Below are 27,819 nucleotides of genomic sequence, written 5' to 3' on the forward strand. Positions count from 1 at the left end.
CATGCTGCCGCCGCTGAGGTCAGCTACTCTCATCCTGTTGTGTCTTTACGTAACAGCTCCGGTCCACTTTTAGAGGAACATCAGTTTGAAGGTAACGCCCCATTCTGTTGTGTGTCACACACACACTCTCACACACACTCACTCGCTCACACAGGCAATCTGAACGTAGTAACTTCCCGACTTAAGGCAATAACGACCTGAAAGCAAATTAAATGCACACTGAAAATGTAAAGAAATCTCCTGTTTGCTGAACGTAAACCACACGTGGTCTATGTGACTGTGACTCTGGTCCTCATGCCGTCTCTTTGCCCTCACTGTGTGACTGTGACTCTGGTCCTCATGCCGTCTCTTTGCCCTCACTGTGTAACTGTGACTCTGGTCCTCATGCCGTCTCTTTGCTTTCACGGTGTGACTGTAACTCTGGTCCTCATGTCATCTCTTTGCCCTCGCTGTGTGACTGTGACTCTGGTCCTCATGCCATCTCTTTGCCATCGCTGTGTGAGTGTGACTCTGGTCCTCATGTCGTCTCTTTGCCCTCGCTGTGTAACTGTAACTCTGGTCCTCATGCCATCTCTTTGCCATCGCTGTGTGACTGTAACTCTGGTCCTCATGTCATCTCTTTGCCCTTGCTGTGTAACTGTAACTCTGGTCCTCATGCCATCTCTTTGCCATCGCTGTGTGAGTGTGACTCTGGTCTTCATGCTGTCTTTTTGCCCTCGCTGTGTAACTGTAACTCTGGTCCTCATGCCATCTCTTTGCCCTCACTGTGTGACTGTAACTCTGGTCCTCATGCTGTCTTTTTGCTTTCACTGTGTGACAGGAACTTCGGTCCTCATGCTGTCTTTTTGCTTTCACTGTGTAACTGTGACTCTGGTCCTCATGCTGTCTTTTTGCCCTCACTGTGTGACTGTAACTCTGGTCCTCATGTCGTCTCTTTGCCCTCGCTGTGTAACTGTAACTCTGGTCCTCATGCTGTCTTTTTGCTTTCACTGTGTAACTGTAACTCTGGTCCTCATGCTGTCTATTTGCTTTCACTATGTGACTGTAACTCTGGTCCTCATGCTGTCTTTTTGCTTTCACTGTGTAACTGTAACTCTGGTCCTCATGCTGTCTATTTGCTTTCACTATGTGACTGTAACTCTGGTCCTCATGCTGTCTTTTTGCCCTCGCTGTGTAACTGTGACTCTGGTCCTCATGCCGTCTCTTTGCTCTCGGCCTCGTGCCGCTCCGCCGCTGAGTGGCTGAAGAAACATCCCCTGAAAAACCAATTAAGCAGAGATTCAGTAATCCTGCTGAGGACAGACGCTGCTCGTGTCGTGTCGGCACCAAAACATCCTGCTGAGGAAGTTCCATCAGGAAACACACACAAGAGGCTAAACCAATCAACCAATGACGTGGCAGCAATGTTGCACTGCAGCTCACAAAATATGTTCTAAAAAAACAACCTTTTTGTTTGTTTGTTCTGTGCCACAGTAACCACACGAGTGACTCTACAGCTTCCTGTTTGTAATTCTATATCTTTATTATACCTTGATTACGTTATTTAGATTTAAAAACAAGAATATTTAGTTCCCCGTGTCTCTTATTGAGATCTAGGTGAGCGACCCGGAGGTCCGAAGTGGGTCCAGGTCCGTTAGGTAACTGGATTACAGCTCGTCTTGAGCCGCTTTAACACTTTCACGTTGGTTTGGGAGCGAACTCGTCCTCGCGGCTCATTAAACGGCTCCTCGCGAAGAGACACGAGAACATGAAGTAACATAATACCTGTAAGTCATTTACGCTGCGACAGTTTGTTCATGAATGTATTCAAGAGGAATTTATCAGGAAAAAAAGGCAAAACTTGGACGATTCCAGCTCCTCAAATGTGTTTTTCTCTGTTTTGCAATAATGACAACTTCACCACGACGTCCATTTCTTCGCTATTCTGCAGCTTTTGATCATGTTAAATGATCTTCTTCAGCAGCTGTCACCAATAATTTGGGATTTTGAGCTGTTTATTGGTCACGTTGACGACTTTTAAGGAGCAATTTTCACAGTTTTCTGATATTTTGTCGACGACACAATCAGCAAATTGTAAAACATGAATCCATTTCAGCACAATATAATATAATATATATAATCCTCAGAAGGCTTCACATGCTTCTTTCCATCCTCTTGTGTAACACACACTGGAGACACACAATCGATAACACAACACAATCTCTCCGTGACCAGCGGATCCCGGCAGTGTGAGGTCATGGAGTCTCACGGGTCTTCGCTCAACCGCAGCCTGTCGCTGGCGAGCGGCCTGGAGAAGACCTCGCCGACGTGGAAGCGGTCGCACTCTCGCAGCAGCAGCACGCTGTCCTCCTCCAGACAGGTAACCCCAGATGCATTGTGGGTAATCACTGTTCCCTCCTTTTTTTAAAAGAAGTTGCAAGTTCTTGCTTTTGTGTCGGTTGACACTTCCGCTACAGGAATGAGTCCTGAAACACAGTTTTTTTAGTTTCCGGTTCCCTCGTCTTTGAAGTCGGTGTGTTTTATGTTTGACGTCTGAAACGAGGTCTTCAATCGACACAAGCTGAAGAGTTTTTATGTCCTACGATATAAAATATGCCACTAAAAAGCCCTTAAAGGAGCAGCGTGCTGCAGCGAGCGACATCTAGTGGTGAGGCTGCAGATTGCATCCAGATGAAAACCCCTCCGCTCACTACGGTGGCCTGCAGGGAGCGTCCCAAGAGAAAGTGCTAAGTTTGTCGGTTCTGGGCATCTGTGTACATAAAGAAAATACAATTCTTATTTGAGGGTTATTTTTTTTACACAAATGAAGACATAGTTATGAATAATATATTCATATTACTACATATAAATCCCCCTGATTGTTACACACTGTTCCTTTAAAACTAACAAGCGACTAAATGAAACGACTAAGCGTCCGAGAGAGAGAGAAAGCACGAATTTAACCTGTTTTAAGGCTATTTAATCAGTCAAATGGGACTCTTGGGACTTTTTTCAGAGGCTTAAACCTTCAGACCTTAAACGTCTTCTCCTCTCCATCACGCTGTCCACAGATCATCAAGGACTGGGAAGTGATCGACGACCTTCAGGTAGAAATGCAGGCCGGAGGCGACAGTCCTCCCGATACGACCGCCCCGGGTATCTGCGAAGGATATCTCCTCAAGAGGAGGAAGTGGCCTCTGAAAGGTTGGCACAAGGTGAGGAGGACCGGCCATCATCTCGTAGGATTCACACAGGAAGTGAGCGTCCGAGGAGTTGACGTTTCATCTTTTGTTTCAGCGATACTTTGTCTTGGAAGTTGGGAACTTGCGTTACTCCAAGAATCAACAAGATGTGAGTAAACGCCGCAAAAGGGTTTTTCTACCTTTTTACCTTTTTAAAAAAAAAAAAAACTTAAATAATCGTAATGTACCTTTTTTCGGCACTGAAGGTCTCCCGAGGACGAGTCCAGGGCTCTCTGGACATCAGCCTCGCCGTCATGTCCATCAACAAGAAGTCAAACCGGATCGACTTGGACGCCGGAGACATTCTCTATCACATGAAGGTAAACCGTTTAACCAGAGGGACTTTAAAAATCAACCTATTTTCAGGCCCTTTCCTCGAAAATTGCATCACCCAAACTAAAAAGTGTGTATCTCTGCAACCACGAGGGCTGTTTGATTCATTTTGGTGCTATAAAATTTGCATTGGGGCACATTTGCGCACATCTGTGACGATAAAAAAGACAAATGTATGACTTTTCTTTTCCTTGTTCTCTCCAAGGCAAAGAGCCACGAGCTCTTCTACATTTGGGTAACCAAGCTCCAAGCGCACCGCCTGTACAGGAAGCACGAGGCGGCGGCTCAGCTTCACGGCGGCTTCTTCCACGCGGCGGCCCGCGGCGCCGCCGCGGCCGGCTGCGCTCAGAGGAACGGAGACGTGGTGATTATCAGACGTCGAAAACGTACACGCGACGATGTTCACGAGAGACTCCGGTGACCTCGTCTTCCCTCTGTTCCCCCTCAGAGCTCTGCAGGAACAGGGGATTCAGCCGGAGCGTCGGCGGGAGCGCCGCCCTCCGGCAACACGGCCGTGAACAGCAAAGTGTCGGCTTGGCTGCAGCAGAGCCAAGACCCGGACACCTGCATCCAAGGTATGCGTCTTAAAATATATATATATATATATATATATATATATATATATATATACATTCAAATATTGTATTATTTAGAGACACATTTTTAAATAATATAATTCACTTTTAAAAATGGCCGTAAAAATCGTGTGACAAGCTGCTCCTACCCTCGGTTGGTGTCCCAGTTGTAGCAAGCTAGCACTGCTGCTAGCTCCTTACTGTAGCAAGCTAGCACTGTTGCTAACTCCCTGCTGTAGCAAGCTAGCACTGCTGCCCGCGTCCCGCTACATTCATTGGTTGTTGGGGAACTCGTGGCAGCTAGCGGAGAGCTACAATGAACTAGCAGCAGCGCTAGCTGGCTACAGCTGGGAGCTAGCGGGGACACTCACCGAATGTAGTAGCGGCTCGTAACCCGACTCTTACGGGAATTAGTCGCAGAAACTCAATAAATTGATTAATAAAATTACTTCTTCCAGAGCTGAACCGCTGCAATCTGGACCTTTCTGAGATAAACGGCTTAATCCAGAGGCTGCAGATGTTGGAGGCGAGTCAGACTTTGACTAACGGAGACCTGAAGCGCATCATCAGCATTCAGGTTAGGCCGCTGGTCGGTTTGGAGCCGCCGCTGCTCCCCGGGCAGCACCATGTGAAAATGATGAAAAAAATATGATTTATTCTCATAATCCCATCCAGAATCTCTCGCTCGAGAAGCCGAAGAAGCAGAGGTCGGCAAAGATATGGGGCCACTCTCGCACGTTGTCCAGAGTGGAGGCCCTGGGAATGGTAAGACTACGCTCACTCAGAAGTCATGTGACTGACACTGTTTACATTGATTGGGTTCCTAAGTATTTCACATCCCAACCCTCCTCCAACATTTCTCTAATCCAAAGCCTATTCGTGGGATTACGAAATCGGTGAGTTGGCAATGGGAATAGACAACTGAGTTCATGAGAATGATTAAAATGTTCTCCAACTACACACTGTGGCATCCTGGAAATGTACTGTGACTGAATTGATGATTTATTTCAGGTTAAAGTTACTACAAGGAACTTTGAACTGTTTATGAAACGGTCTTAATTTGATAATTAAACCTCGATCCGACCTACACGAGTAAACATGACCGTCAGCGGGTCAATTCACTATTTCTTGGTAGTTAATCTTCTCAAAAGCTGCAGGCTGTATCACTGAGGGAAGACCCTGCTGTGGTGAAATAAGGTTTCCTAAAGGTTCGCTGGTGCACTACCATTTCTGTCCACAGGGACCGCCAAAATCAACAACATGAAAGTTCCTTGTAGTAACTTTAAAATGGACACTGTGTTTTGTTTTCATTACACTGAATATTATGTTTCTGTGTGCTCGAGCCAGGTGTATTTGTAGTAGATGCCCAACATCCAAAACATGTTTTATAAACCAGAGCATCTTGTGAACAGAGCATAGCCGTGGCGTGATTTTTAAACATTTTTAATCGTATCGTGAGTAAATGAATAGATGAGTAGTTTTCAACCCTGTTCTTGAGAAACAAGAGCGCTGTTGGTTGTCTTTCCTGCCGGCTACGCTCACTACTGCAGCACTGACGGCTTCCTTTCTTACTGAATGAACAAATGAAACATAAAAAGTAAAAACCGTTAAGTAGCTGGTAGGAGAGAAAACCTACAGAACTGTGGTACTAGAGAATCAGGTTTTAGCTATTACACATTTAACTTGATGTTCAAAGTGTAAATAAGTTCACGATCAGATGATTTGAACGCTGATTAACATTATTTACGACTTGATTCTATGTTGGTTAATTGTATTAAATAGATGGTAAATGGTAAATAAGCTTGCTTGCTTTTTCGGGGCGAGAGTTAGACGAGAAGATAGACAGCACTCTCATGTTTGTACGCTTTATATGAAGCTACTGCCTCGCAGCTAGTTAGCTTAGCTTAGCATAGAGACTGGAAGCAGAGGGAAACAGCTAGCCTGGCTCTGATCAAACAGAACAAAACCTGCCTGCCTGCACCACTAAAGTTAACTAATCAACATGGTTTATCCGTAACAAACAACAGAAGTGTACAAAACTAAATGAATTGTGTTTTTACGGCTCAACCATCATATCATCCTCCGCTCTTCACCTGCGCAGCTGTCCTCCAGTCACCTGGGCAGCTCTCCTAACCTCGGTGCGTCCGCCTCCTCCATCCCCGACTACGTCTTCTCCCAGCTGTCCCCGACCGCCACGTCGCCCGAGGGCAAGAAGATCCAGCAGGACATCTGCGCCATGTCGCTACGAGGTCAGAGAAACACACACATGCGTGTTCACACACACAGGTGGACGAGGTAGTGATGCAGGTAGACGAGCAAAATACAAGACGAGACTCCACAGAGACGACTATGCAACAAACAAAAAAAGGGAATCTATGAAGGAAGATTTGTGTCTTTATTAAGTGAAAAAAGCTTCTTTTTTTTGAGAGAATGTTTTTTTTTTGAGTGAGAGAGAATGTTTTTTTTTTTTTTGAGAGAATGTTTTTTTTTGAGAGAGAATGTTTTTTTTCTTTGGAGAGCAACCGACCATGCATTTAAATTCTTCTTATTCCTCCTCAGTGATTGCTTCCCTAAAGAAAGTGCATGGGACTCTGTCCCAGGAGAGGCAGAAGCTTCAGGAGGTCTGGGAGTCCAACAACCTCCACCAGTCCAACACATTAGCTGAAGTAAGAAGCTGCACGCCGTCTTTTGGAGTCTCTGACACACATTTAGTCCCCTTGTGGGTTTTGATGGCTCGGCTCTCTCTCGTCCTCCTCCTTCTGCTCCTCCTCCTCCTCCTCCTACTCCTCTTCATCTACCAACTCCTCCATCGTCAGCCTGCGAGGCATCCGTCACGCGGGCCTCCCTCGGTGACAGATTCGTCCACGGAGTATTTTGACGCCTGCGATGACGTCATCTGTGGAAGTTCCTCTGAGGTGTCCAATGAGTCGGGACTCAGCGAAGGAAGCACCACCAACTCTGAGCCTGAGGAAGGACATGGTGGGTACATGCATTCTCGATCCTGACCACCAGGGGGCGACTCCTCTGGTTGTATAGAAGTCTATATAAATGACTCTACAGCTGCAGACTGGATTTTTCTTCTCATTCTGCTGAATAGAAACACCAAATTGACCTTTTAATATACCTTCAATAAATCAAGTAGCACTTAAATGACAAAAAAAAGCGCCAGCTAAATGTTTTTCTCTTTCCCCTCCGTCGCAGTGTCGGCCACCAGGAAGTACCGCGCGAGCATTTCCAGGACTCCAAACTGCGTTTCTCCCAAGAGCACCGGCCGGCGGACCACGCTGCCGGCCGAGTGCCCCGACAACAGCCACGTGGGCCTCATGGCGATCCTCTACAACAACATAGGCGAGTCACCGCTGCCGTGAGGTCGATTCCCCACGACGTCATCTCCTCGCGCGTGGCGGGTTTCTTATGCGCCGCTGTGTTCGCCCCCCCTCCTCCCTCCCCTCAGGGAAAGACCTGGCTCGAGTGTCCATGCCGGCTCCTCTCAACGAGCCGGTCAACCTGCTGCAGAGGCTGTGCGAGGAGCTGGAGTACAGCGAGCTGCTGGACACCGCCAGCAGCACGCCAGACCCCTACCAGAGGATGGTGAGGCCGTGTAGATCTGTGAGATGGATGAGGAACGATGTCGCAACCCTGATGAATCAAAACCAACCTGCTCCTGAAACGAACATCTCAGACGCCCGTGCATTAATAAACTGATCGGAAAAGTTAATGTCCGATTTTTTTTTTTTTTTTTTTTTAATAATTATTTTTTTTAATCTTTTATTTGTAAAAAAAAAAAATGAATTTTTTATATAAAAAAATGGATTTAAAAAAAAAAAAATTCTAAAAAAAAATTTTAATTTTTTTTTTTGTTCTTTTAATTTTTTTCTTTTTTTAGGATAACCATGGTTTTGTTTGTATATTTTATATATTTGTTTGTTTTGGTCTTCTTTGTTTGCCGTTATTTAGGTTGTGTCATTTTTTGCAAATCTGTTAAAGCACTTTGTAAACTTTGTTTTTAAAAGTGCTATATAAATAAAGTTATTATTATTTTGAAAATAATATAAAAAAACATGCTGGCCCAGGGTTTTTAAAGACAAAATCTTCAAAAGGAGCAAACTTGTCAGCGAAAAAAAAAAAAAAAGACCCACAAAGTCTGAACCAATGAGATGAAGATCAAACAAGATGTTATTTTTTATTAATTTCTCCCCGGCAGGTTTACATCGCTGCCTTCGCTATCTCCGGTTACTCCACCGCAACGTTCAGGAACCGCTACAAGCCGTTCAACCCGGTGCTGGGCGAGACCTACGAGTGCCACCGAGAGGACCGCGGCTTCCGCTTCCTCAGTGAGCAGGTAACCCACGAACACCTGAAGGCTTCATGTCAGTCTGCAACGTCCCGCTGAAACCGCAGGCTAGCTTCCGCTTTAGCAAGTTAGCTTCAGATTCTGAGCAGGGGTGCATTAAAAAAAAATGTGGGATCGAAAACCCTGTTCACGTGGCGGGAGTACAGGTGTAACCAAAGCCGGTGGTGGAGTTGCATTGTGGGTAATGTAGGCCACTGGGTTTTGACGCAGATGAAGCATTCGTAGAATAAAATTGGATAAGATTCTGCTGCTACGTCTTGCTGCAGTGCTCTGTTAGAAAGCACGACATCAGTCTCTAATGACAATAAGATCAATGCATATTAAATAATATACTAATAAATATCTAATTCTCTTCTTTGCTCCACCAGGTGTGCCATCATCCCCCCATCTCCGCCTGCCACGCAGACTCAGAGAACTTCACCTTCTGGCAAGGTGACGCTCTCCTGCTACCAAACCAACATCTGGATTGTTTATTTTTTTAATCCCGTGTGTTTTTAATCCTTTGAGGCCTTTCAGAGAGTTGAAGATAATCTAAAAAACAATTCCTATTCCCAAACAGACCAGCGATGGAAGAATAAATTCTGGGGGAAGTCTCTGGAGATCCTGCCGACGGGAATGGTGAACGTCACTCTTCCAAGGTAAAAGCATCCGCTCATTAGACTTTCTGTCTCATAATTTAGACTTTCTATCTCATAATTATGACTTCCTATCTCATAATTATGACGTTTTCTCATATTTCTTTTGTTTTACTGGCTGAAATGGTCTTCCATACACATGTAATGTTTACGTCATCAACGTTTAGCGCCTTGATTACTTCTTTGGCCAACAGAATAACAATTATTTTCAACAAATGTCAGAAACTTATGGAAATCCTTCATTCAGCTCAAGGTGACGTCTTTAAAACAACTGAAACCTAAAGAACCTTAAAGTGTCAGCTCTCTGCTGTGTGCAGGTGTGGCGACCACTACGAGTGGAACAAGGTGGTGACCTGCATCCACAACGTGCTGAGTCAGCAGCGCTACCTGGAGCACTACGGAGAGGTCACCATCCGCAACCTGAAGAGCAGCGTCTGCACCTGCAAGATCACCTTCGTCAAGGTGAGCCAAACAAGCCCCTCCCCTCCGGCTCGGTGTTTGCTTCCACAGCAGACACAACGCCTGGATGCTCTTCTTCCTCCTCGTCCTCCGCCCTCCTCTCTTATCCTCCCTTTCTCCTTCCTTCCTTCTTCTCCTCCTTCTTCCTTCCCCCTCCTCCTGCCTCCCTTCCTTATCCTTCTCCTCGCTTATCTCCCTTCTCCTTCCTTCGTCCTCCCTCCTCTTCCCTCCTGCTTCCTTCTTCTTCTTCCTCCTCCTCCTTTCTCCACCTCTTTCCTCCCTTCTCCTTCCTTCCTTCCTTCTCCTCCTTCCCCTCCCTCCCTTCCTTATCTTCTTCCTCGCTTATCTCCCTTCTCCTTCCTTCGTCCTCTCTCCTCCCTCCTCCTTCCTTCCTTCTCTTCCTCCTTTCTCCTCCCTCCTCCTTCCTTCCTTCCTTCTCCTTCCTTATCCTCCTCCTCCTTCTCTTCATTTCTCCACCTCTTTACTCCCTTCTCCTTCCTTCTATCCTTCTTCTTCATTCCTTCTCCTCCTTCCTCCTTCCCCTCCATCCCTTCCTTATCTTCTTCCTTGCTTATCTCCCTTCTCCTTCCTTCGTCCTCCCTCCTCTCTCCTCCCTCATCCCTCCTCCTCCTTTCCTTTCTTCTCCTTCCTTATCCTCCTTCTCATTCTCCACCTCTTTCCTCCCCCCCACCCCTCCACCCTCCTGACGGTGTCTTCTGGTTGCAGTCTCGTTACTGGGGCTCAGACAGCAGTAAGAACGAGGTGCAGGGCTCGGTTCTGGACCAGAGCGGCAGCGTCATCCACCGGTTCGGCGGCCTGTGGCACGAAGGCGTCTTCTGCGACACGCTGCCGACGCCCAAATGCGTCTGGAAGCCCAGTGAGTCCTCTCGCACGCCGCACATGCTCGACCCGGTTCTTCTGGCGGCCGCTCGGCGCCAGAAGAACCGGGTGGTCCGGGCTCACGTGTCGCTTCTGCCTCCCTGCAGACCCGCAGCCCAGAGATCACCTGCTGTACTACGGCTTCTCCTCCTTCGCCATGGAGCTCAACGAGCTCACCGCCGAGCTGCTGCCGCTGCTGCCGCCCACCGACAGCCGGCTGCGCCCGGACCAGAGGTGAGGAGGGAAGGAAGGAAGGAAGGAAGGAAGGAAGGAAGGAGGAGGGAGGAGGGAGGAGGATACTGAAGGAAGGAAGAAAGGAGGGAGGCAGGCAAAGGAGGAGGATAAGGAAGAGGGATAAAAGGGAAAGAAGATGGGAGGGAGTGTGGGGGATGAGGAAGGAAGGAGGAGGATAGGGAAGGAAGAAGGATGAAGGAGGAGGAGGATAAGGAAGGAAGGAGGAGGAGTCCATGCATTTTGTGGAGCAGCAGTTGGTTTTTATTCTCTATATTTCTGGAACAAACTGCAGCTTCATGTTTCTGCTCTCATCTTCATCAATGATGAAGACTTTTCTGTTTTATTAAAACAGTCTTGTATGTTATTTTCTGGCTATATTCCATATATTTACATAGCTTCTATATATAAATGTAATGTCGTGGCTTGAATTGTGAGTCTTTCCGCCGCTCTGTGTGAACAGGCTGCTGGAGGAGGGAAAGGTGGAGGAAGCGGACAGAAAGAAAGACGACGTCGAGGAGTTCCAGAGGGAGAGAAGGAAAGAACTGTCCAAAAGAGGAGAAGAACACGTCCCACGCTTCTTCAAGTCAGTTTTTACAAAGTTTCGTGTCTTTAAACCCTCAGATGACGATTAATTATAAGTAGCAGATTGACTGTATTCATAATACTTTACCCTCTTCTTCCTCTTTTGTTTCCATCTTCATCCTTTTTCTTCCTCTATCTTTTTTCTTCTTCTCATACCGCTTCTTCTTCTTCTTCTTCTTCTTCTTCTTCTTCTTCTCCTTCTTCTTCTTCTTCTTCTTCTTCTTCTTCTTCTTCTTCTTCTTCTTCTTCTTCTTCTTCTTCTTCTTCTTCTTCTTCTATCTATCTTTTCTCTTCTACTCATACCACTTCTTCTTCTCCTTCTTCTTCTTCTTCTGCTTCTTCTTCTATCTTTTCTCTTCTACTCATACCGCTTCTTCTTCTTCTTCTTCTTCTTCTTCTTCTTCTTCTTCTTCTTCTTCTTCTTCTCCTTCTTCTTCTTCTTCTTCTTCTTCTTCTTCTATCTATCTTTTCTCTTCTACTCATACCACTTCTTCTTCTCCTTCTTCTTCTTCTTCTGCTTCTTCTTCTTCTTCTTCTTCTTCTTCTTCTTCTTCTTCTTCTCCTTCTTCTTCTTCTTCTTCTTCTATCTATCTTTTCTCTTCTACTCATACCTCTTCTTCTTCTTCTTCTCCTTCTTCTTCTTCTTCTTCTTCTTCTTCTTCTTCTTCTTCTTCTTCTTCTTCTTCTTCTTCTTCTATCTATCTTTTCTCTTCTACTCATACCACTTCTTCTTCTCCTTCTTCTTCCCCTCAAACTTCTTCTTCTTCTTCTCAAAACCATGCTTCTCCTCTTCTTCCTCCTCCTCCTCCTCCTCCTCTTCCTCAGGAGAGCTAAGGACTCCAGTGGACGTGACGTGTGGTTGTCTAATGACTCGTACTGGAGGCTCAGAGAGAATCCCGGCTTCTCTCGCACTAAGAACATCTCCGTGTGGTGACGAGCTGAACGGACCTCTATCGGCACCAATGACCCGCTCTGAGGCCTTCAGGGTGGAGACGGTGCTGCCGGCCTCCTCTCGCTCCTCCTGTGACCGGATCACAGGAGCCCTCGGACCCTCGCTCGGCGGCTTCCTCACCACGACCGCGTTTAAATTTTATATTTTTTAGAGTTTAAAAGAAAATGCAGAAAAGACGACGCTCACGTCGTTGCATTTCTCTGCCAGGACGCCGGCTGTGTTAGTGTATTAAATGTAAAAAAAACACATTTATTTAACTCACGCTCTCCTCTTACGCCGTACGAGTGAACTGCAGGCGGCCACAAGGGGGCGCCAGCTGGGTTTGTTGGACTTCATTTAATCGCACTTTAAAGATGAGGACGTTAAACCTACAGGTACACAGCAAAGAAGTGAGAAATGAACTGATTTTAAGTGTTAAAATCAACACGATGCCAGTGTTGTGAGTTAAATTTACACTTTGCATAGTGTTAATATTTTAACTCTTTCATAGTGTTAAATGTCTAACACTCACAGTGTTGTCTTCTGACACATGAAAGTGTATTTTAACACTAAATTGTGTTGTTTTCTTTCACTAAACAGTAATAGTTTTCACCTTTTCTGTTTATTGTTTATCGGTTTCGACCCACATTTTGAGCCGTTTTCATCATAAAAGCTTTAAAAAGACATTTGACACACACACGACAGTAAATACACATATTAAAAAAGAGGAGAGTGTTTTTATGTAACTTATAGTGAAAATAAATCAGCACATCCAGCTGGTTGGATGTACTTATACTGTACTTATACAGTACAATGAACTGTTTTATCTCTGTGATATCAATTCATGTATTCTGACATCACTCGACTGCAGATGAATGTAATAAATGTAAAGTTTAAAATGAATTCTCACATAATATACCCGTTGAATTGGATCTGCAACATTTTGTGCAGTTTTTAATGAAATAAAAAAAGGAATTCATCAAAAACAGACGAGGTTTGTCGTAAGCTTTAATTTCATGAATAAAAAAACAACAATACAATACACAGTTATGCCACTTTTCCTTTCTTTTTAAATAAATAACAGCTTTCCTCATTGAGAAATCTTCATCTCTTATTTTTGCAGTTTATAAGCTCTTAAAAGAGTCAAAGCATCGCCCTCGACATGAACGGTGCTCGTGGATCACACACTAAATAAAATGCCATGCGTCTGCTCTCCCTTCTCCTTTACTTCTATATCTTACAGTTAAAATCTCTGCAAACACTCTCGCTGAGGGGAAACACGGACTCATGGGAAATGGAGTTGATTGCATGAGCTGAGCTGTCCAGCAGGGGGCGTTCCTGAGGCGTCTGAAAGCGTTTGCATGTGAGCTTTTGCTCTTATTGGTTGCAGGAACGTCAAAGAGCCACAGCTGGTTGAGATAAGTAACCCCACCGCGTATACACTTTGCTCTCGTTGGTTTTACTTTCTATTAATTGCACTTGAAGCTCCATTTGTCCGTCGCCGAGGTCCATCGTCGCCTTTTAAGTAAGATTTAAATATTACATCTTTACACAAGCAACGCACAATATCTCCATTCTGCTTACAGCGTGATCACGTCGTCATTTTAATGTCCCGCTGTCACACAGCGCGGCCCTTTTGTTTTTGCATCGACGTCCTCGTTAAGACCATTTTGCAGATTACTTTACATGAAACAGCTCAGAGAAGAGAAGAGCTTGAGTTTCATGGCAGTGCTGCAGGAAACGGGTCCAAAAAACATTTTTTTTTTGCACAGGTGGGTGTTTGACGCCTAAAATCAGGTTTGTGTTTAACACGAGCTGAAGAGATTTCAACGTTTAGTTCTCTGATGTACAACAGGTCAGTAAACGCCCCTCTGGTGAAACTAGAAGCTTTTACGTCTTAAAAAAGAGTCTAAATGAGACTTAACGTCCTCATAAAGACTCTCGTCCTCCTGCAGCTTCCTGGTGGAGACGTGAAGTCATGTGACCGTGCTGGAGTTCCTCTAAAGCCGCTAACGTTAGCTCCATAGCCGCTAACGTTAGCTTCTTACTTCTGCTGGCCGTGTCCACGCTTCGAACATCATGAAAAGAGGTGTTAATCTGCGAAGAACTAGCTTAAATGTTTATTAATTATTAAGGGGTTATTTTCTGCATTAATCTAAAATGATGCTAACGTGATGCTAACGTCCTGGTTAGCCTTTACGAACACGCCACCCCTGCAGCACTCTGTCACGCCAAAATTATTGACCAGAAACCAAAAACAAAAGCTGTATTTTTTTATCAATTCAGTTAACGGATTTTGCAGATTTCATTCCCCAACGTGAAGGCTACAAGGGGAACTCCTCCGTGACTGAAATCTCTCTCTTTAAGAGATGGAAATATATTGAGAATACTGCAGACAGCCTTAAAATAGTCGCCATCTTTAAGTCTAAACTGTATGAACTCCACGCTGGTCCCTAAACCGCTGAATTCTCTCAAGTGAAATCTATGAAATGTTCAGCGGCAGCAGTCTGATATGTGCGTTGATCACTTTCTGCTTTCTTTTTTTTTTGACTGTGAAGGAATAAACAAGAGTTAGACGACAGGACGGTTAGCTTAGCTTTAGCACAAAGACTGGAGACAGGAGGAATTCACACTTTATATCTTCATCCGTACGAAAACCGAAGTGTAACAAAGACAGTTTGTGCTTTTGTGACAGATTATTGATATTTCGACTGCTTAAACTCTTGATGCTACGCTAGGCTACGCTAACAGTCTACTGGCTTTAGCTGCATGTTTAGCAAACAGAAATGAGAGAGAAATTAGTTGTATTTTCTGGTTATTTTTGCTATTTTAGCTCATTTAAAGAGCATGGTTATTCGCACTGCCGTCTGCTTTTTAGAAAACACTACAGTAACGCTGCGCGGCACCGAGCCAGCGCCGCCTCCGGTGTTGTCCGAGGCCGTTAGCACACCTGGTGCAGGAATGAGGAGCAGATCTCTGATCGGCGCCGACTGCGGCCTCACTCTTCATTTCTGTCACGGCGGCCGGGAGCCTCTTGTCAAGCCGGAGTCACGACACGATCGGCCCGGAGACTCGGGAGTGAAATCCAGAGTGTCTGTCTGGTCACTTTGCGCTTCCTGTTTGTCGCGGCGTCCGGCGGTGACAGGGCCCGCTCACCTGCAGGTGCGCGTGCAGCCGGTCCCCGAATGACCCACTTTTCAACACGTCTGCACTGAGGGAAGTTCAGGGTGTTCGAGAGGAAATTAACCCTCTCTGAATGATCGGTGCCGTCGTTATGGATGCTGGTTATTGATCGCAGGCTGTGTGTGTGTGTGTGTGTGTGTGTGTGTGTGTGTGTGTGTGTGTGTGGCGGCAGCTGCCTGTCAGGTGGTCAAACCCGACGTTTGGTAGGTTCCTTTTGAGGCGTGACACCAGAAGGACTCCCTGACACGGCGGGTTTTATTCAGAACATCTAACGAGAGAACGAACCAGATCAAAACTCGCAGTCTTCGGGGTCAAAGGTCATCGAGCACGGGGCCGGCGCACGGCCGGAGGAACCATCTTTGATGCGTTACCGCCTCGCCACGCACACGACCGAGGTCGCCCGATGACGAGCAGGTAACTCCAGCGCTGAAGAAGACCATGAGACGAGGTGGAAAGCTCCTGAAACCACCGGGCGGCTCGTTGTTTTTCAGCTTAAAGCTGCAACGAATGATAATTTTAATCTTCTTAAATAAATTTTCTGAACATTTTCTTGATTTTTCGGTTCAAATATTAACATTTTGTGTCATTTCTATTGTTACAATTTCTGCAAATGTATTTTTTTGTTGTGCTAAACCCAGATGAGTTGATCAATGACAAAGAAAAAAAACAAATTCTCATTTTAAACAGATGGAAGCTGCAAATATTTGTTATTTTTTTGCCAAATAGTTTGACTATTCCTCTTACACTTTCTCTTTAAACACGTCTGACGTGATATTTCATCATATTTACCGACATGTTAACTGTCTCTGTTAATGATCTGATCACATTATAGTGCAAACATTATGATCTAAAACTCATATTTAGCAACTTCACAGATTTTCACACTTTCTTTTTTACACCTGTGTGATATGTTTGATTGTCTGAGGTCTTGCTATCTCTTCTATGATTGCTGATTTACTTAACACACACACACCAACACACACACACACACACACAGAAAAGGTTGCTCCGAGCCGGGTTGACTTGGATTAGCACAGAACATGTGCTCGCTAAGCCTCCTGAACCTCCTGCCGTCAGCTCCCTCCTCGTGCAGCGCTGCTCCACGGCCACCGGTGGGCGCTGCAACCAACTGAGAGACGACTGTGTGTGTGTGTGTGTGTGTGTGTGTGTGTGAGAGGCAATATCTGCTCAGAACCATCAGGGGGAAATGACCGCCAGCATACTGCATGATGTGTGAAAGACTGCGGGCTGAGAAGGAAGAGACAGACGGAGACAAAGACGGAGCGACAAAGAGACAAGAGAGCGTTTTGACGCCCGAAAGAACAGACAATCCCTGCAGGCGTCTGTCAGCGGAGCAGATATGCAGATGTTTGGAGGGCTGAAGTCACAGGTCCGTTTGTGCGCGTGGCGTCCGTGTGACCCGAGGCCGCCTTCCCCGAGTCGCATCCACTCCCGTCCAACACTTTAACTTTGACAGCAACCCTGGAAGTTTCTCCTGTGATCACTCGACACTTTGAGAGGAGGAGGAGGGGACGGACTTTTTGAGATGTGACAGAAGATGAGGCTCGTTTGTTTGTTTGTTTGTTTGTTTGTGTTGCAGCCCTCCATCACGACCCGGTGCTGGACATGGGAGGGGTGAGGGGTGTGGAGAGAGAGGCGATGGCGGCTCAGTGGTTTCAGTGGGTGTAATAGCCGTAGTAGTCTGCGTCGCTGTTGCTGTCCTTCTCGCAGAGCTCTCCCCCGCGCCGAGGCGGCGGCGGCGGCGGCGGGGAGTTCTCGGAGCCGGACGTGTACGGCGACACCCTCCTCTTCTTGCCGTCGCCCTCGAACAGGCCCGAGTCGGCCGATTTCACCGAGCGGGACTCGAGCCAGGGGTCCTCTGTCACCGCCGCCGCCTCAGTGTCTTTGTGCTTGTCCTGCGGCGGCGGCGGCTGCAGGGGCTCCAGCGACGACGACGGCGGCGGCGGGTGCAGCCGGGGGTTCCCGGGCGACGTGGAGGAAGACGAGGAGGACGAGGAGGACGATATGGGCCTGAACCAGCCCAGGCTCGGGGCGGCTTTACCCGCGTGGCCGAGGTACTGAGGGGTGGGCCGGCTGGTGGTCCAGGCGGCGGCGGCGGCCCCCGAGACGGACACGCTGGTCGACGCGAACGGGTGCTCCGGGTAGTAGCCGAGCGCGTGGTGGTGGTGGTGGTGGTGGTGGGCCGACGTCTGCAAGGGGAAGGGCTTGTAGAAGCCGTTGCCGGAGAAGTCGCCGTCGTAGGACGAGGCGAAGTCCAGCCGGTTGGCGGCCACGCCCCCCTGCTGGGGCGGCAGGTACCAGCGGCTGTGCGGGCCCGGGCTGGAGGACGGGTCCTTGTGCTGCTGCAGCTGCTGCTGCTGGACGCCGCCGCCGCCGCCAGCGCCGCCGAAGAAGCGGCTCTGCGGCAGCGGGCTCATGTACTGATCGGAGAGGTAGCCCTGAGGGAAGCAGCCGCCCGGCAGCAGCTGCTGGCTCTCCGTCGGGGAGGGGGTGAGGCGATCTGAGTCGGGAGGAGCGTACAGCCTGCAGGCGGGAGGGAGGGAGGGCAAGAGAAGAGAGTGTGAGAAGAGAGAGAGAGAAAAAAGAAGAAGAAGGTGTTATTTCCTGCCCAAAACCTCAAACTATCTATCAAACATCACACAGCCCCTCACACCCTTTTCCACTGCAGCAGCACATCACATCTATTACGATATTAAGAGCGAAGGACCGGCTCATTATCCAGTTTCACAATACAAGGTGCAAAAACTGTAGTTTTTTTTTACAAACTACACCAAAAAAAAAAGGTTTTTTTTTGTACTCACGTGTCGTAATTGTCGCGGAAACCTTTGGCGAAGGGGTTGTGGTCTATTTTCAGCTGAGTGATCTGTGTGAAGGAATCGGAGGAGGGCAGTGAGAGAATGTAGACATCGGAAAAAAAGAGAAGGAGTGAACGACCACGTAGGAGGAGAGAGAGAGAGAGAGAGAGAGAGAGAGAGAGAGAGAGAGAGAGAGAGAGAGAGAGAGAGAGAGAGAGAGAGAGAGAGAGAGAGAGAGAGAGAGAGAGAGAGAGAGAGAGAGAGAGAGAGAGAGAGAGAGAGAGAGAGAGAGAGAGAGAGAGAGATGACTAATATTAATTATTGAGAAATTGCGTGCAACTTCTCGTCGCGTTATTGGAAAGATTCTGTCTTTGAACCGGAGTGGACACACACACACACACACACACACACACACAGTAGGTCCTCCACAATGCATTTGAACAGCTGTTGCAGAGACACTGTCTGCAGCACGTGCTACTTGCTACATGCTACATGCTACTGCAGCGCTCATGTTAGCTGGAGTGAATATGTTATGAATAATATATGAATCTGTCGGAGCCTTCAGACGGTGGAGAGGAGGGAAAGTGTACAAAACAAAGGTCTGTCACAGAGATGAGGGCTCTGCAGGCGAATAGGGTAAAATAATTAACTTATAAATATCAATATGAAACTTCCCCAGTTGATTACTCACATTAAGACGATACCTTTTTGTATTACAAGCTTTCTGAAATGCCGTAATATTTTTGTGCAAAGCAGTAAAACAAACATCTAAATGCGTATTTCAGACGTTTCCTTTGGACTCATGAAAGCAGACTGCAGGTGGACTCGTGCATGAAACCTTTAGTGTCTCTGCTTTAAAAAAACTAAAAGCTGAGTTCGATTTGCAAAGAAACACACACACACACACACACACGTACGTCTGCGTTCTGATACGCGGTGACGGCGATGAACTGCGTCTCTGGGAAGACGAAGGTCTGGGCTTTGGAGGAGAGGTACGCGTCCTCCGAGCCGTCCTCCTTCACCTCCACGATGTGGAGGCGAGGCTGGTACTTGTGGAGCGACTGGAGCACCACCATCTGCAGGAGAGAGAGAGAGAGAGAGAGAGAGAGAGAGAGAGAGAGAGAGAGAGGGAGGGAGAGAGGGAGAGAGAGAGGTATTCATGAGACTTTCCACCTTTATTTGATTGGGGATAATCAGACAGGTGAAGAGGCGTTGGATGCTTCCAGCTGTGTGGAAGACGTCGTTTCAAAAGGTGAACGCAGAAGCGGCGTCTTGTTTTAGCAGCAGGCAGACAACAGGAAACAGGAAGTAGTACCTGCGCCACATTATTGGTGCTGCCCTTGTTGTTGGTGAGCTTGAGTTTGCTGAACGACACTTCCTGCCGCATCCAGTGAGCTCCCGTGTTGGGAGAGTCGGGGTGCATGTACGTCCTGTTCCCTGCAAACACACAACAGCAACACGGTTCAGCAACACGGTTCAGCAACACGGTTCAGCAACACGGTTCAGCAACACGGTTCAGCAACACGGTTCAGCAACACGGTTCAGCAACACGGTACAGCAACACGGTTCAGCAACACGGTTCAGCAACACGGTTCAGCAACACGGTTCAGCAACACGGTGGAAAGAGCCAACAGCTGTTTACTCACTTAGTCACTTTAATGCAGAAGTTATAGATCATAAAAACAATGAATGTGGATGTAAAATGGTGGAAAAGTTCAGCGAGAGGAAAGTGGGTACCGCCTATGAGTCATGCATCATAAACATACATATATGTATATATACATATATATATAATGTGTTATAATCCGCTCATACTGCATAGTTATCGTTTTAAACACTACACATGTATAATGCTTCATAACAATAATCATAACACATTATTAAGCATGCCACAATGTTGAGTAATATTGGTGTTATCATATATAATAATATTAATTGCTTCATTTTCTTTGCAGGTATCTTAAGGTATTATAATTCCCATGATTTTAATACATTATATTATTTTTTATATATATTTTAAATCACTATTATGTGATTATAAGTGACTCTAAGTTCCATTGTTTATTCTAAAAAGTCAAAGTAAAAATTAATTATATATTGTTTTGTGTTTGGATTGAATAATATTTATTTCCCTCAATGCAAATAATTACACTTAGAGCAACTTAGTCACAAAATAATGAATTATAAAAAGATTATAATCTATTTCAACGACATGAGTTACAATACAGAAGGATGCTTGCAAAGAAAATTATTATAATTAACTTAAATCAGCTTCATGTCTTGTTTTGAAGCATAATGAATATTTACCTATAATTATATAGTGCTATAAATATATTATTACACATTATAATTATATTTAAAATGCTTTATAGACATAGAAAGTGTCAAAAGTCACCCTTCTGGTGAGAGTTATTGCAATAAAAGCATTTCTTTGCAACAGAAACGTCACAGTGGAAGCAGTAAATATATAAATAAATAAATAAAATATAGAAAATAAAATAAATTATATTATATATATATATATATATATATATATATATATATATATATATATATATATATATATATATATAATTAAAAAACAGAAAATGAGAAATGAAATACAAATGTAAATACAAGTAAATATCAATGCCTCTCAGCCTGCAGGCCGACGTCGTTTCTTTGCTTTTATAGATTCGATGTGTTCTCGTTACAGGATTCGATCAGCTGTGATTTCTCAGCGTTTTCACCGCGGTGACCTGCTAACCTTCACGATGAGCTATTAGATCTAATGGAGTAAAGTTCACCACAGTTTCCACAACACCTGCACACGTGTGACAACACCTCCACGGCCTCGTTTGTGTAACTGCGGTTAGTCTCATCCATCACACTAAATATCGTCTGGGTTGATTTGCTCTTGTGTGTTTTTAAAAAAACATCTTTTGTTCTCTGAGGTGTGAAGAGGAAGAATCATACGGACGGAGGAAGTGAATGTTTTTATTCCAGCGATGAAAACTGGAAAGAATTCTGTGAATCTCAAATCAATGATGTCCAGGAACAACCGCTAACAGATGCATGAAGGCATTAAATGATCAATTTTAATACTTAAAGGTTCAAATAGGAGAAAAAAATGTACTTCTGGTTTGTAAAGACGTAAATACGATATTCCTAAAAAAGAAACTAAAGACTTGTCAGATGCTATTTCAAATTTGACATTTGTTTTTCTGATAATTTGTAAAAAAATTCCCTGATACGAATATATATTACCAATAAAGAATGATAAAGAGTACATTATACTGATAAAGAATGATAAAGAGTACATTATAGTGATAAAGAATGATACATTATACTGCTAATGAATGATAAAGAGTACATTATACTGATAATGAATGATACATTATACTGATAAAGAATGATAAAGAGTACATTATACTGATAAAGAATGATAAAGAGTACATTATACTGATAAAGAATGATACATTATACTGCTAATGAATGATAAAGAGTACATTATACTGATAATGAATGATACATTATACTGATAAAGAATGATAAAGAGTACATTATACTGATAAAGAATGATACATTATACTGCTAATGAATGATAAAGAGTACATTATACTGATAATGAATGATACATTATACTGATAAAGAATGATAAAGAGTACATTATACTGATAAAGAATGATAAAGAGTACATTATACTGATAATGAATGATACATTATACTGATAAAGAATGATAAAGAGTACATTATACTGATAAAGAATGATAAAGAGTACATTATAGTGATAAAGAATGATAAAGAGTACATTATACTAATAATGAATGATACATTATACTGATAAAGAATGATAAAGAGTACATTATACTGATAATGAATAATAAAGAGTACATTATACTAATAATGAATGATACATTATACTGATAAAGAATGATAAAGAGTACATTATACTGATAATGAATGATACATTATACTGATAAAGAATGATAAAGAGTACATTATACTGATAAAGAATGATAAAGAGTACATTATAGTGATAAAGAATGATAAAGAGTACATTATACTAATAATGAATGATACATTATACTGATAAAGAATGATAAAGAGTACATTATAGTGATAAAGAATGATAAAGAGTACATTATAGTAATAATGAATAATAAAGAGTACATTATACTGATAAAGAATGATAAAGAGTACATTATATTGTTATATTATTCATCGGTTATTGATGCAAACATGGCGGGGCTGACCTGAACTACTTTATGATTTGTTTTTATGGATGAATGTGTGACGTGTGAGTATTTTGTTGCTGATGCATCTTGTTGAAACCTGATGAAGCAACAAGCAGATGGCAGCGCGTCGTCATACGATGAGTTATTTCATCCGTCCTACACGTTCTTAAATTAAAACACGTTGTCATAACCGATCCTCCTCCATCCTCCTCGGCCTGAACCCCTCACCTGCTCACCTGCTCACCTGTTCCCACTCCCCCTGTTTGTTAATATAATCCCTTATAATCTTAATCTCCTGGCTGCTCGTGCATCGCGGTGCTCGTCTTGTTCCTGCATGGAGGTCTGCTGCGTCGCTACGTCGACCACTTCCTAAAGACCCACCGCGCTGCAGCTGAAGCTCACCGTCACCGCGCTGCTGCTCGTCAGCTGCTGAGCGCTGCAGCGTCTGCTTCAAGAAGCTTTTCAGGGTTTGGAGACGAAAAATCTGATTTCCTTGTGATGTAAATATCTGTTGATCATCACTTCACATGAAGTGAAAGTGGCGTTACACCGTGAAGAAATACTTCCAAAAATGTTCTTGGAATAAAAATTGGCTTTGAAATATACTTAAATAAAACTACTGAGTGTGCATTTTGCCCCATTTAAAATAATACATTAAATAATTGATGCATTACTGGTTGCATTACTTTAATGTTGCAGCTGGTAAAAGTGGAATTAAGTCTCACTACTTTTATATAATAATAATAATTATAATATACATTGGGATGCTTATTTGGGAATATTTTGTATCATAAAATCTTATTTTTTGAAACATAGAGGAGCAAAAACTACAATATTTGCCTCCAGAATGTAAAAAATAAGTATAATATCACATAAAAAGGAGATGTTCAACCTAAAAACATCGTCCATCAAACTGTCTCTTGTGTGTTGTGTGTTTTTTTAACGCACCTGGCATGTTACCCTCCGCTTTCCCACACTGGACCCACTTGCCGCCCTGGTACCTCCAGTGGTGCTGATCCGCCAGAACCACGTCCACGTACACGTTGTAGTGGGCGGACGGGTCCAGAACGCTGATGTTGAAGCTCAGGAAGGGAAACATCCTCCTGCAGAGGGAAACACACGGGTCACACCTCCATATACTCACTACTGTGTTTTTTAACTGTCAGCACTTTGTGACCCGTTTGTCTGTGAAATGTGCTTCATAAATACAATTATATTAATATTATACAACATCTATACGCAGATCAAGCTGCATAAATGTTGTGAAACAACTAGTTTAAATATATAAAAGTATGTTTTTAAGTCGGATTTAATAAAAAGATCTTAACAATACTTCCTTTTTTTTAATTTGATGCTCAAAGTATTGGTTGGGATATAAAATGCATGTACTACTGCTACCGTTATTAGTCGTAGTAGTCGAGTGTTGTGTGTATTATTATTGGGACTTCCCCTTTAATAACTGTATTTTTCTTTCCAAATAAAACGGTTGAAGATGAAGTCACATGAATATCTAATGCAGCAATAATCAACTGAAAATGGAAGATGTTCCAAGTGGCCTTTAAAGAACATTGATGCATGAAAGAAGGAGGTGGGATTGGACCTCATGACTGAAAGACTCCTCTTCACCAGCTCAAGAAGGAATCGTAGTAATGGAAGGAAGGTGGAGGAGGACGGCTGACCGTGTGTGTGTGTGTGTGTGTGTGTGTGTGTGTGTGTGTGTGTAGGTGAATATTTAATGCTGCTGTTAATAAAAGATTGAGTTGCCCCTGATTGCTGGAGCTCTACTTGTGGGTCTGAACACAGACGAGGTGACGGGGAGGTCGGGGCGTCCCCGGACACCTCGGCCCAGAGGACGAGAGGCCGGGCTCAACCGAGGGACAAGAAACACACACAAGATACAAGAAACGACAAAAGAACACACAAAACCAACAGACAATATTGTATATTTTCATAATATACAGAGCAACGGGTCGCATCATCTTGCAGTGGTTCGGCATTTTTGGAGAAATTTGGGTCGGGTTAGAAGCCGCTACTACCTTCGGTAGGTGTCCCCTGCTAGCTCCTCGCTGTAGCCAGCTAGCACTGCTGCTATTTCTTCAATAGCTCCGTGCTAGCTCCCGGCTGTAGCCAGCTAGCGCTGCTGCTAGCTCCCTGCTAGTTCCCCGACAACCACCGAAGGTAGAGGGACCTACCGACTCGGGCAGCGAGGACTAGTAGGACTAGTAGCAGCAGCTAGCGGGGGGCTAGCAGCAGCACTAGCTTACTACAACGGGGAGCTAGAAGCAGCGCTAGCTCGCTACAGCGAGGAGCTAGCAGCAGTTAGGACACCCAGCGAAGGTAGCAGTGGCTTGTAACCCAACTTTTACAGTATTATAGTAATAAAACTCAATTTAAAGAAACCAAATACCAATATTGAAAAGATTTTAACCAGTTTTGAGTAAAAAATCCGTGTCGTTATGGTTCATCTGTCTGGGAATGAATGTTTTTCATTGCAATAAAATAAAATATTTCCCTACAAGCAGCTCAAAAGCTTCCACAGTAACTCATTAAATTGTAAAAACAAACACGCTCAGACAAAACCAGGCTAGCTGTCCACTCCTGCTTCCAGTTTTTATGCTAAGCTAAGGCCTAACAGACAGAGATGAGAGCTGCGGGTCTCTCTGAGGCGCCCAGTGTGTTGCTGGTGTTCATGAATCAGGGCAACACGTTTTAAAGCGGCTCACGGCCCCCGAGGCCATGGAGCATTAGTAATGACTCGCCGGCGCTTTGATTAGTTCAATGTGAAAAAGGGAGTGACTTTTATTTGAAACCACACATCCTGCCGCAGAGTATGTTAGCAGCATGTTTAAAAGCATGAATAAAAATGCAAATGTTTTCACACAAATGCATTAAAAGAGTTCACAAGTTTTAGAAGCGATAAGTGTGTTTTTATTCAGTGCATTATTTAAACCGGTAACACCTTTTGCAAAGACTTGTTTCTGCTGCTGGAGCGACTTGATATGAATCTAATACATCTGAATACGAGGGTGAGTCTTAACGTGTTAATGTCTGAGTCAGAGACACGGGCGTCCTCCATGTTGCCCGCGTTGCTCACGCAAAGTGGAACAACTGCCGCCTCCCCTCTGCATGCAGATTCACCTCATTTAAATTCAGCGTGTGGCCCCTGGAGCACTCGGGTCATTTAGTGGTGTAAAAACAAGTGAGGTGTGTAAAGAGACGATGCGTTCGAGGCCAGTGGGACACCTGGAGGGTCCGTCTTTGCTGATCGGGATTTCTTTGCACATTTATGTGTCCATGCAGCAGCCAGAGAACATATTATACTCCAAAGTATTGCACTTTTCTTTCAAATATTTGTGTTTATCTGTCGATATAAATCCTACCCGGTGTGCATAATCATCAGGTGCAGGGTTATTATTCAGTTTCTCTGCACTTTTTGTACAGAACACATGACTTGTATGCATTTTATTTGTATTATATTGTTAGTTATTGGTGCTATTATATAGTATGTTTTATTATTTTTTACTTGTTTAGATAAAACACTTAATTTAGGTAAAGTTCTTGTACTCTTATTTTATTTTTAGACGACTGTAAAGGATAATTTTGGTATTTAAAAAAAGTTTTTTTGTTATTGTCACAACTGAAACCAGCCGTAGTGTTGTTCCTTTATCACGATGAACACACACGTACACACACACACACACACACACGCACACACACCACCCTGCAGCCACAAATACTTAAATAAGTCCCCAACAACTGCAAATGTTTGATTAAAAAAAACTCCAGCGACCAGTTTCAGGTCATGATTTAAAATCAGATGTGAGGTTTAAACAAAACTTCTGACGCCGCTCATAAACAAACCAACACATCAACTCAACTAAACATCAAAGAACAGTGAAGAAACTTCTTCAAATTATATATTTGGTTAATTGCATTTAAAAAAATTGAATGCAAATCAACAAAACAGAGAAAATCTTGAACTTTGCATGCATCTAAAAAAAAAAAAAAGTTGAATTTGCTTGAGCAAAATCCGTCAAAAAAAAGCTCCACAAGTCCGACTTCAAGAATTTATGCTGGATTAGGCCTTTGAATGACTGCCTCACACACCCACACACACACACACACACACACACACACACACACACACACACACACAAAAGTTTCTTTGAATTTGTCTTCAACAAAATCCTAAAAAAAAAAAAAAAGCTCCACAGAATTTATGCTGGATTAGGCCTTTGAATGACCGCCTCACACACACACACACACACACACACACACACACACTGGTAAGACAAAACCCGGCCGTGAGCCGTCCCAGTCGGGTCTTTCTGGCATCACGGCGGGTCCGCTGCAACAATCCATCTCAGTTCGGGGGAAGCGAGCCGGCGGCGGCTCTCAGGCGACAGGTGAAGCGGCTCCTCTTCCACGCAGGACTTTAAATACGAGTGAAAACAGAAACTCTGCTGTTCAGCATGTGAATGGATGCACCCTCCCACGCTGTGTGAGCGTAATCGAGAAAGTGGGTGAGTAAGTTATGTTCTCTTTTTTTTTGTTTTTGCCCTAGTGATATTGTCGATTTACTCGTACGAACCCTTTTATAGGAAATCAGAACTGCAACAAAAAAAAAAGTGGGGGAAACCATAGAAAACACAACACAGAGGGGTATTAGCATACGGGGGCGGCCATGTTGCCTCATGTGCAGAGTTCAGTCGCTGTGGTGAGGAAACATGTACAGTAGCTGTGCTGCTTTCTGACAGTTTGACACGTTTCAAACGGCTCAAAACGAGGATCAAACTGCACCAGACGGACTCCGACCACCGAGCTGCCGCCCGGCACTCTGATTCAGTGGAAACCTCCAGACGGTGACGACAACCAGCTGGTACTCCCTGGATGTACACGCACATGAATACTCATAACTGGAGTCTTTTCGTGTGTGTGTGTGTGTGTGTTGTTGTTTCAGATGAAATGCCACAGAAACAGATGAGTGTGTGACACTGAGATGCTACACGGCTAGCGCTGACATTTCAAAAGAAAACGGGCAAATAAATAATGAAACTGTGTGGATGTCTGTGGTTTGTGGAGGGGAGGGGAGAGGAAGGATGGAGGGGAAAGGAAAAGGAAAGAGCAGAGGGAGGAGTGCAGGGTTTGTCCGGGGGGATGCACGCAGGAGGAGAGGAACTGGATATTCACCGGGGGAAGAGAGGACTTTTCCACATGAGCGCACCGGCTGATTCGTCCGGACAGGAGCTCAGGTCCAGTTTTTGTCACCGTGCGTACGCTTGATCGTCCGTGACGAAGACGAGCTCGTCTGCAGCTGCTGCCGGACACGAGCGCCGCGAGCTCGCCGCCGAATCCGCTCGCCGCAGAGGAGACGCGGCGCATTTTCTATTTTACAGCGCA

The 27,819-nt window shown here is 44.5% G+C and overlaps 2 protein-coding genes and 1 long non-coding RNA gene across 4 annotated transcripts in view; 1 reads left to right on the forward strand and 2 right to left on the reverse strand.

The window, feature by feature from the left end:
• The first annotated feature begins 1,610 nt into the window (after positions 1–1,610).
• Positions 1,611–13,191, forward strand: osbpl7 (oxysterol binding protein-like 7). 2 transcript variants are annotated; one of them, XM_068583749.1, is made up of 22 exons: positions 1,611–1,766; positions 2,215–2,359; positions 3,051–3,194; positions 3,277–3,330; positions 3,428–3,541; positions 3,760–3,918; positions 4,003–4,129; positions 4,588–4,706; positions 4,805–4,894; positions 6,231–6,378; positions 6,689–6,795; positions 6,946–7,108; positions 7,331–7,477; positions 7,584–7,720; positions 8,334–8,471; positions 8,852–8,915; positions 9,043–9,121; positions 9,436–9,580; positions 10,304–10,454; positions 10,564–10,690; positions 11,151–11,273; positions 12,098–13,191. In XM_068583749.1, exons 2-22 carry the CDS (start codon positions 2,237–2,239, stop codon positions 12,204–12,206), a joined length of 2,568 nt encoding a protein of 855 aa, XP_068439850.1. In that variant the 5' UTR covers positions 1,611–1,766; positions 2,215–2,236; the 3' UTR covers positions 12,207–13,191. The 2 variants fall into 2 exon arrangements, with proteins under 2 accessions (XP_068439850.1, XP_068439849.1); XM_068583748.1 differs by having other exon boundaries at positions 6,689–7,108.
• LOC137789891 (uncharacterized) lies at positions 5,557–6,537 on the reverse strand. Its single transcript, XR_011077856.1, has 2 exons — positions 6,223–6,537; positions 5,557–5,700 (listed from the first exon to the last, which is right to left on the reverse strand). It is a non-coding gene; the product is annotated as an uncharacterized lncRNA (long non-coding RNA).
• A 1,430-nt stretch (positions 13,192–14,621) lies between the features above and the next one.
• The window catches only part of tbx21 (T-box transcription factor 21), an 18,934-nt gene continuing 5,736 nt past the window's right edge, over positions 14,622–27,819 (reverse strand). The window contains exons 2-6 of the mRNA XM_068583950.1: positions 23,368–23,522; positions 19,518–19,639; positions 19,120–19,278; positions 18,209–18,270; positions 14,622–17,930 (exon numbers count right to left, since the gene is read on the reverse strand). Coding sequence (XP_068440051.1) covers positions 17,063–17,930; positions 18,209–18,270; positions 19,120–19,278; positions 19,518–19,639; positions 23,368–23,522 — 1,366 coding nt within the window. The 3' untranslated portion in view covers positions 14,622–17,062. The remainder of the gene's footprint in view (positions 17,931–18,208; positions 18,271–19,119; positions 19,279–19,517; positions 19,640–23,367; positions 23,523–27,819) is intronic.

This window comes from Clinocottus analis, unplaced genomic scaffold (assembly GCF_023055335.1).
Source record: "Clinocottus analis isolate CAN_PGR_092001 unplaced genomic scaffold, fCliAna1.0.p SCAF_19, whole genome shotgun sequence".
In the NCBI taxonomy this organism is placed as follows: Eukaryota; Metazoa; Chordata; class Actinopteri; order Perciformes; family Cottidae; genus Clinocottus; species Clinocottus analis.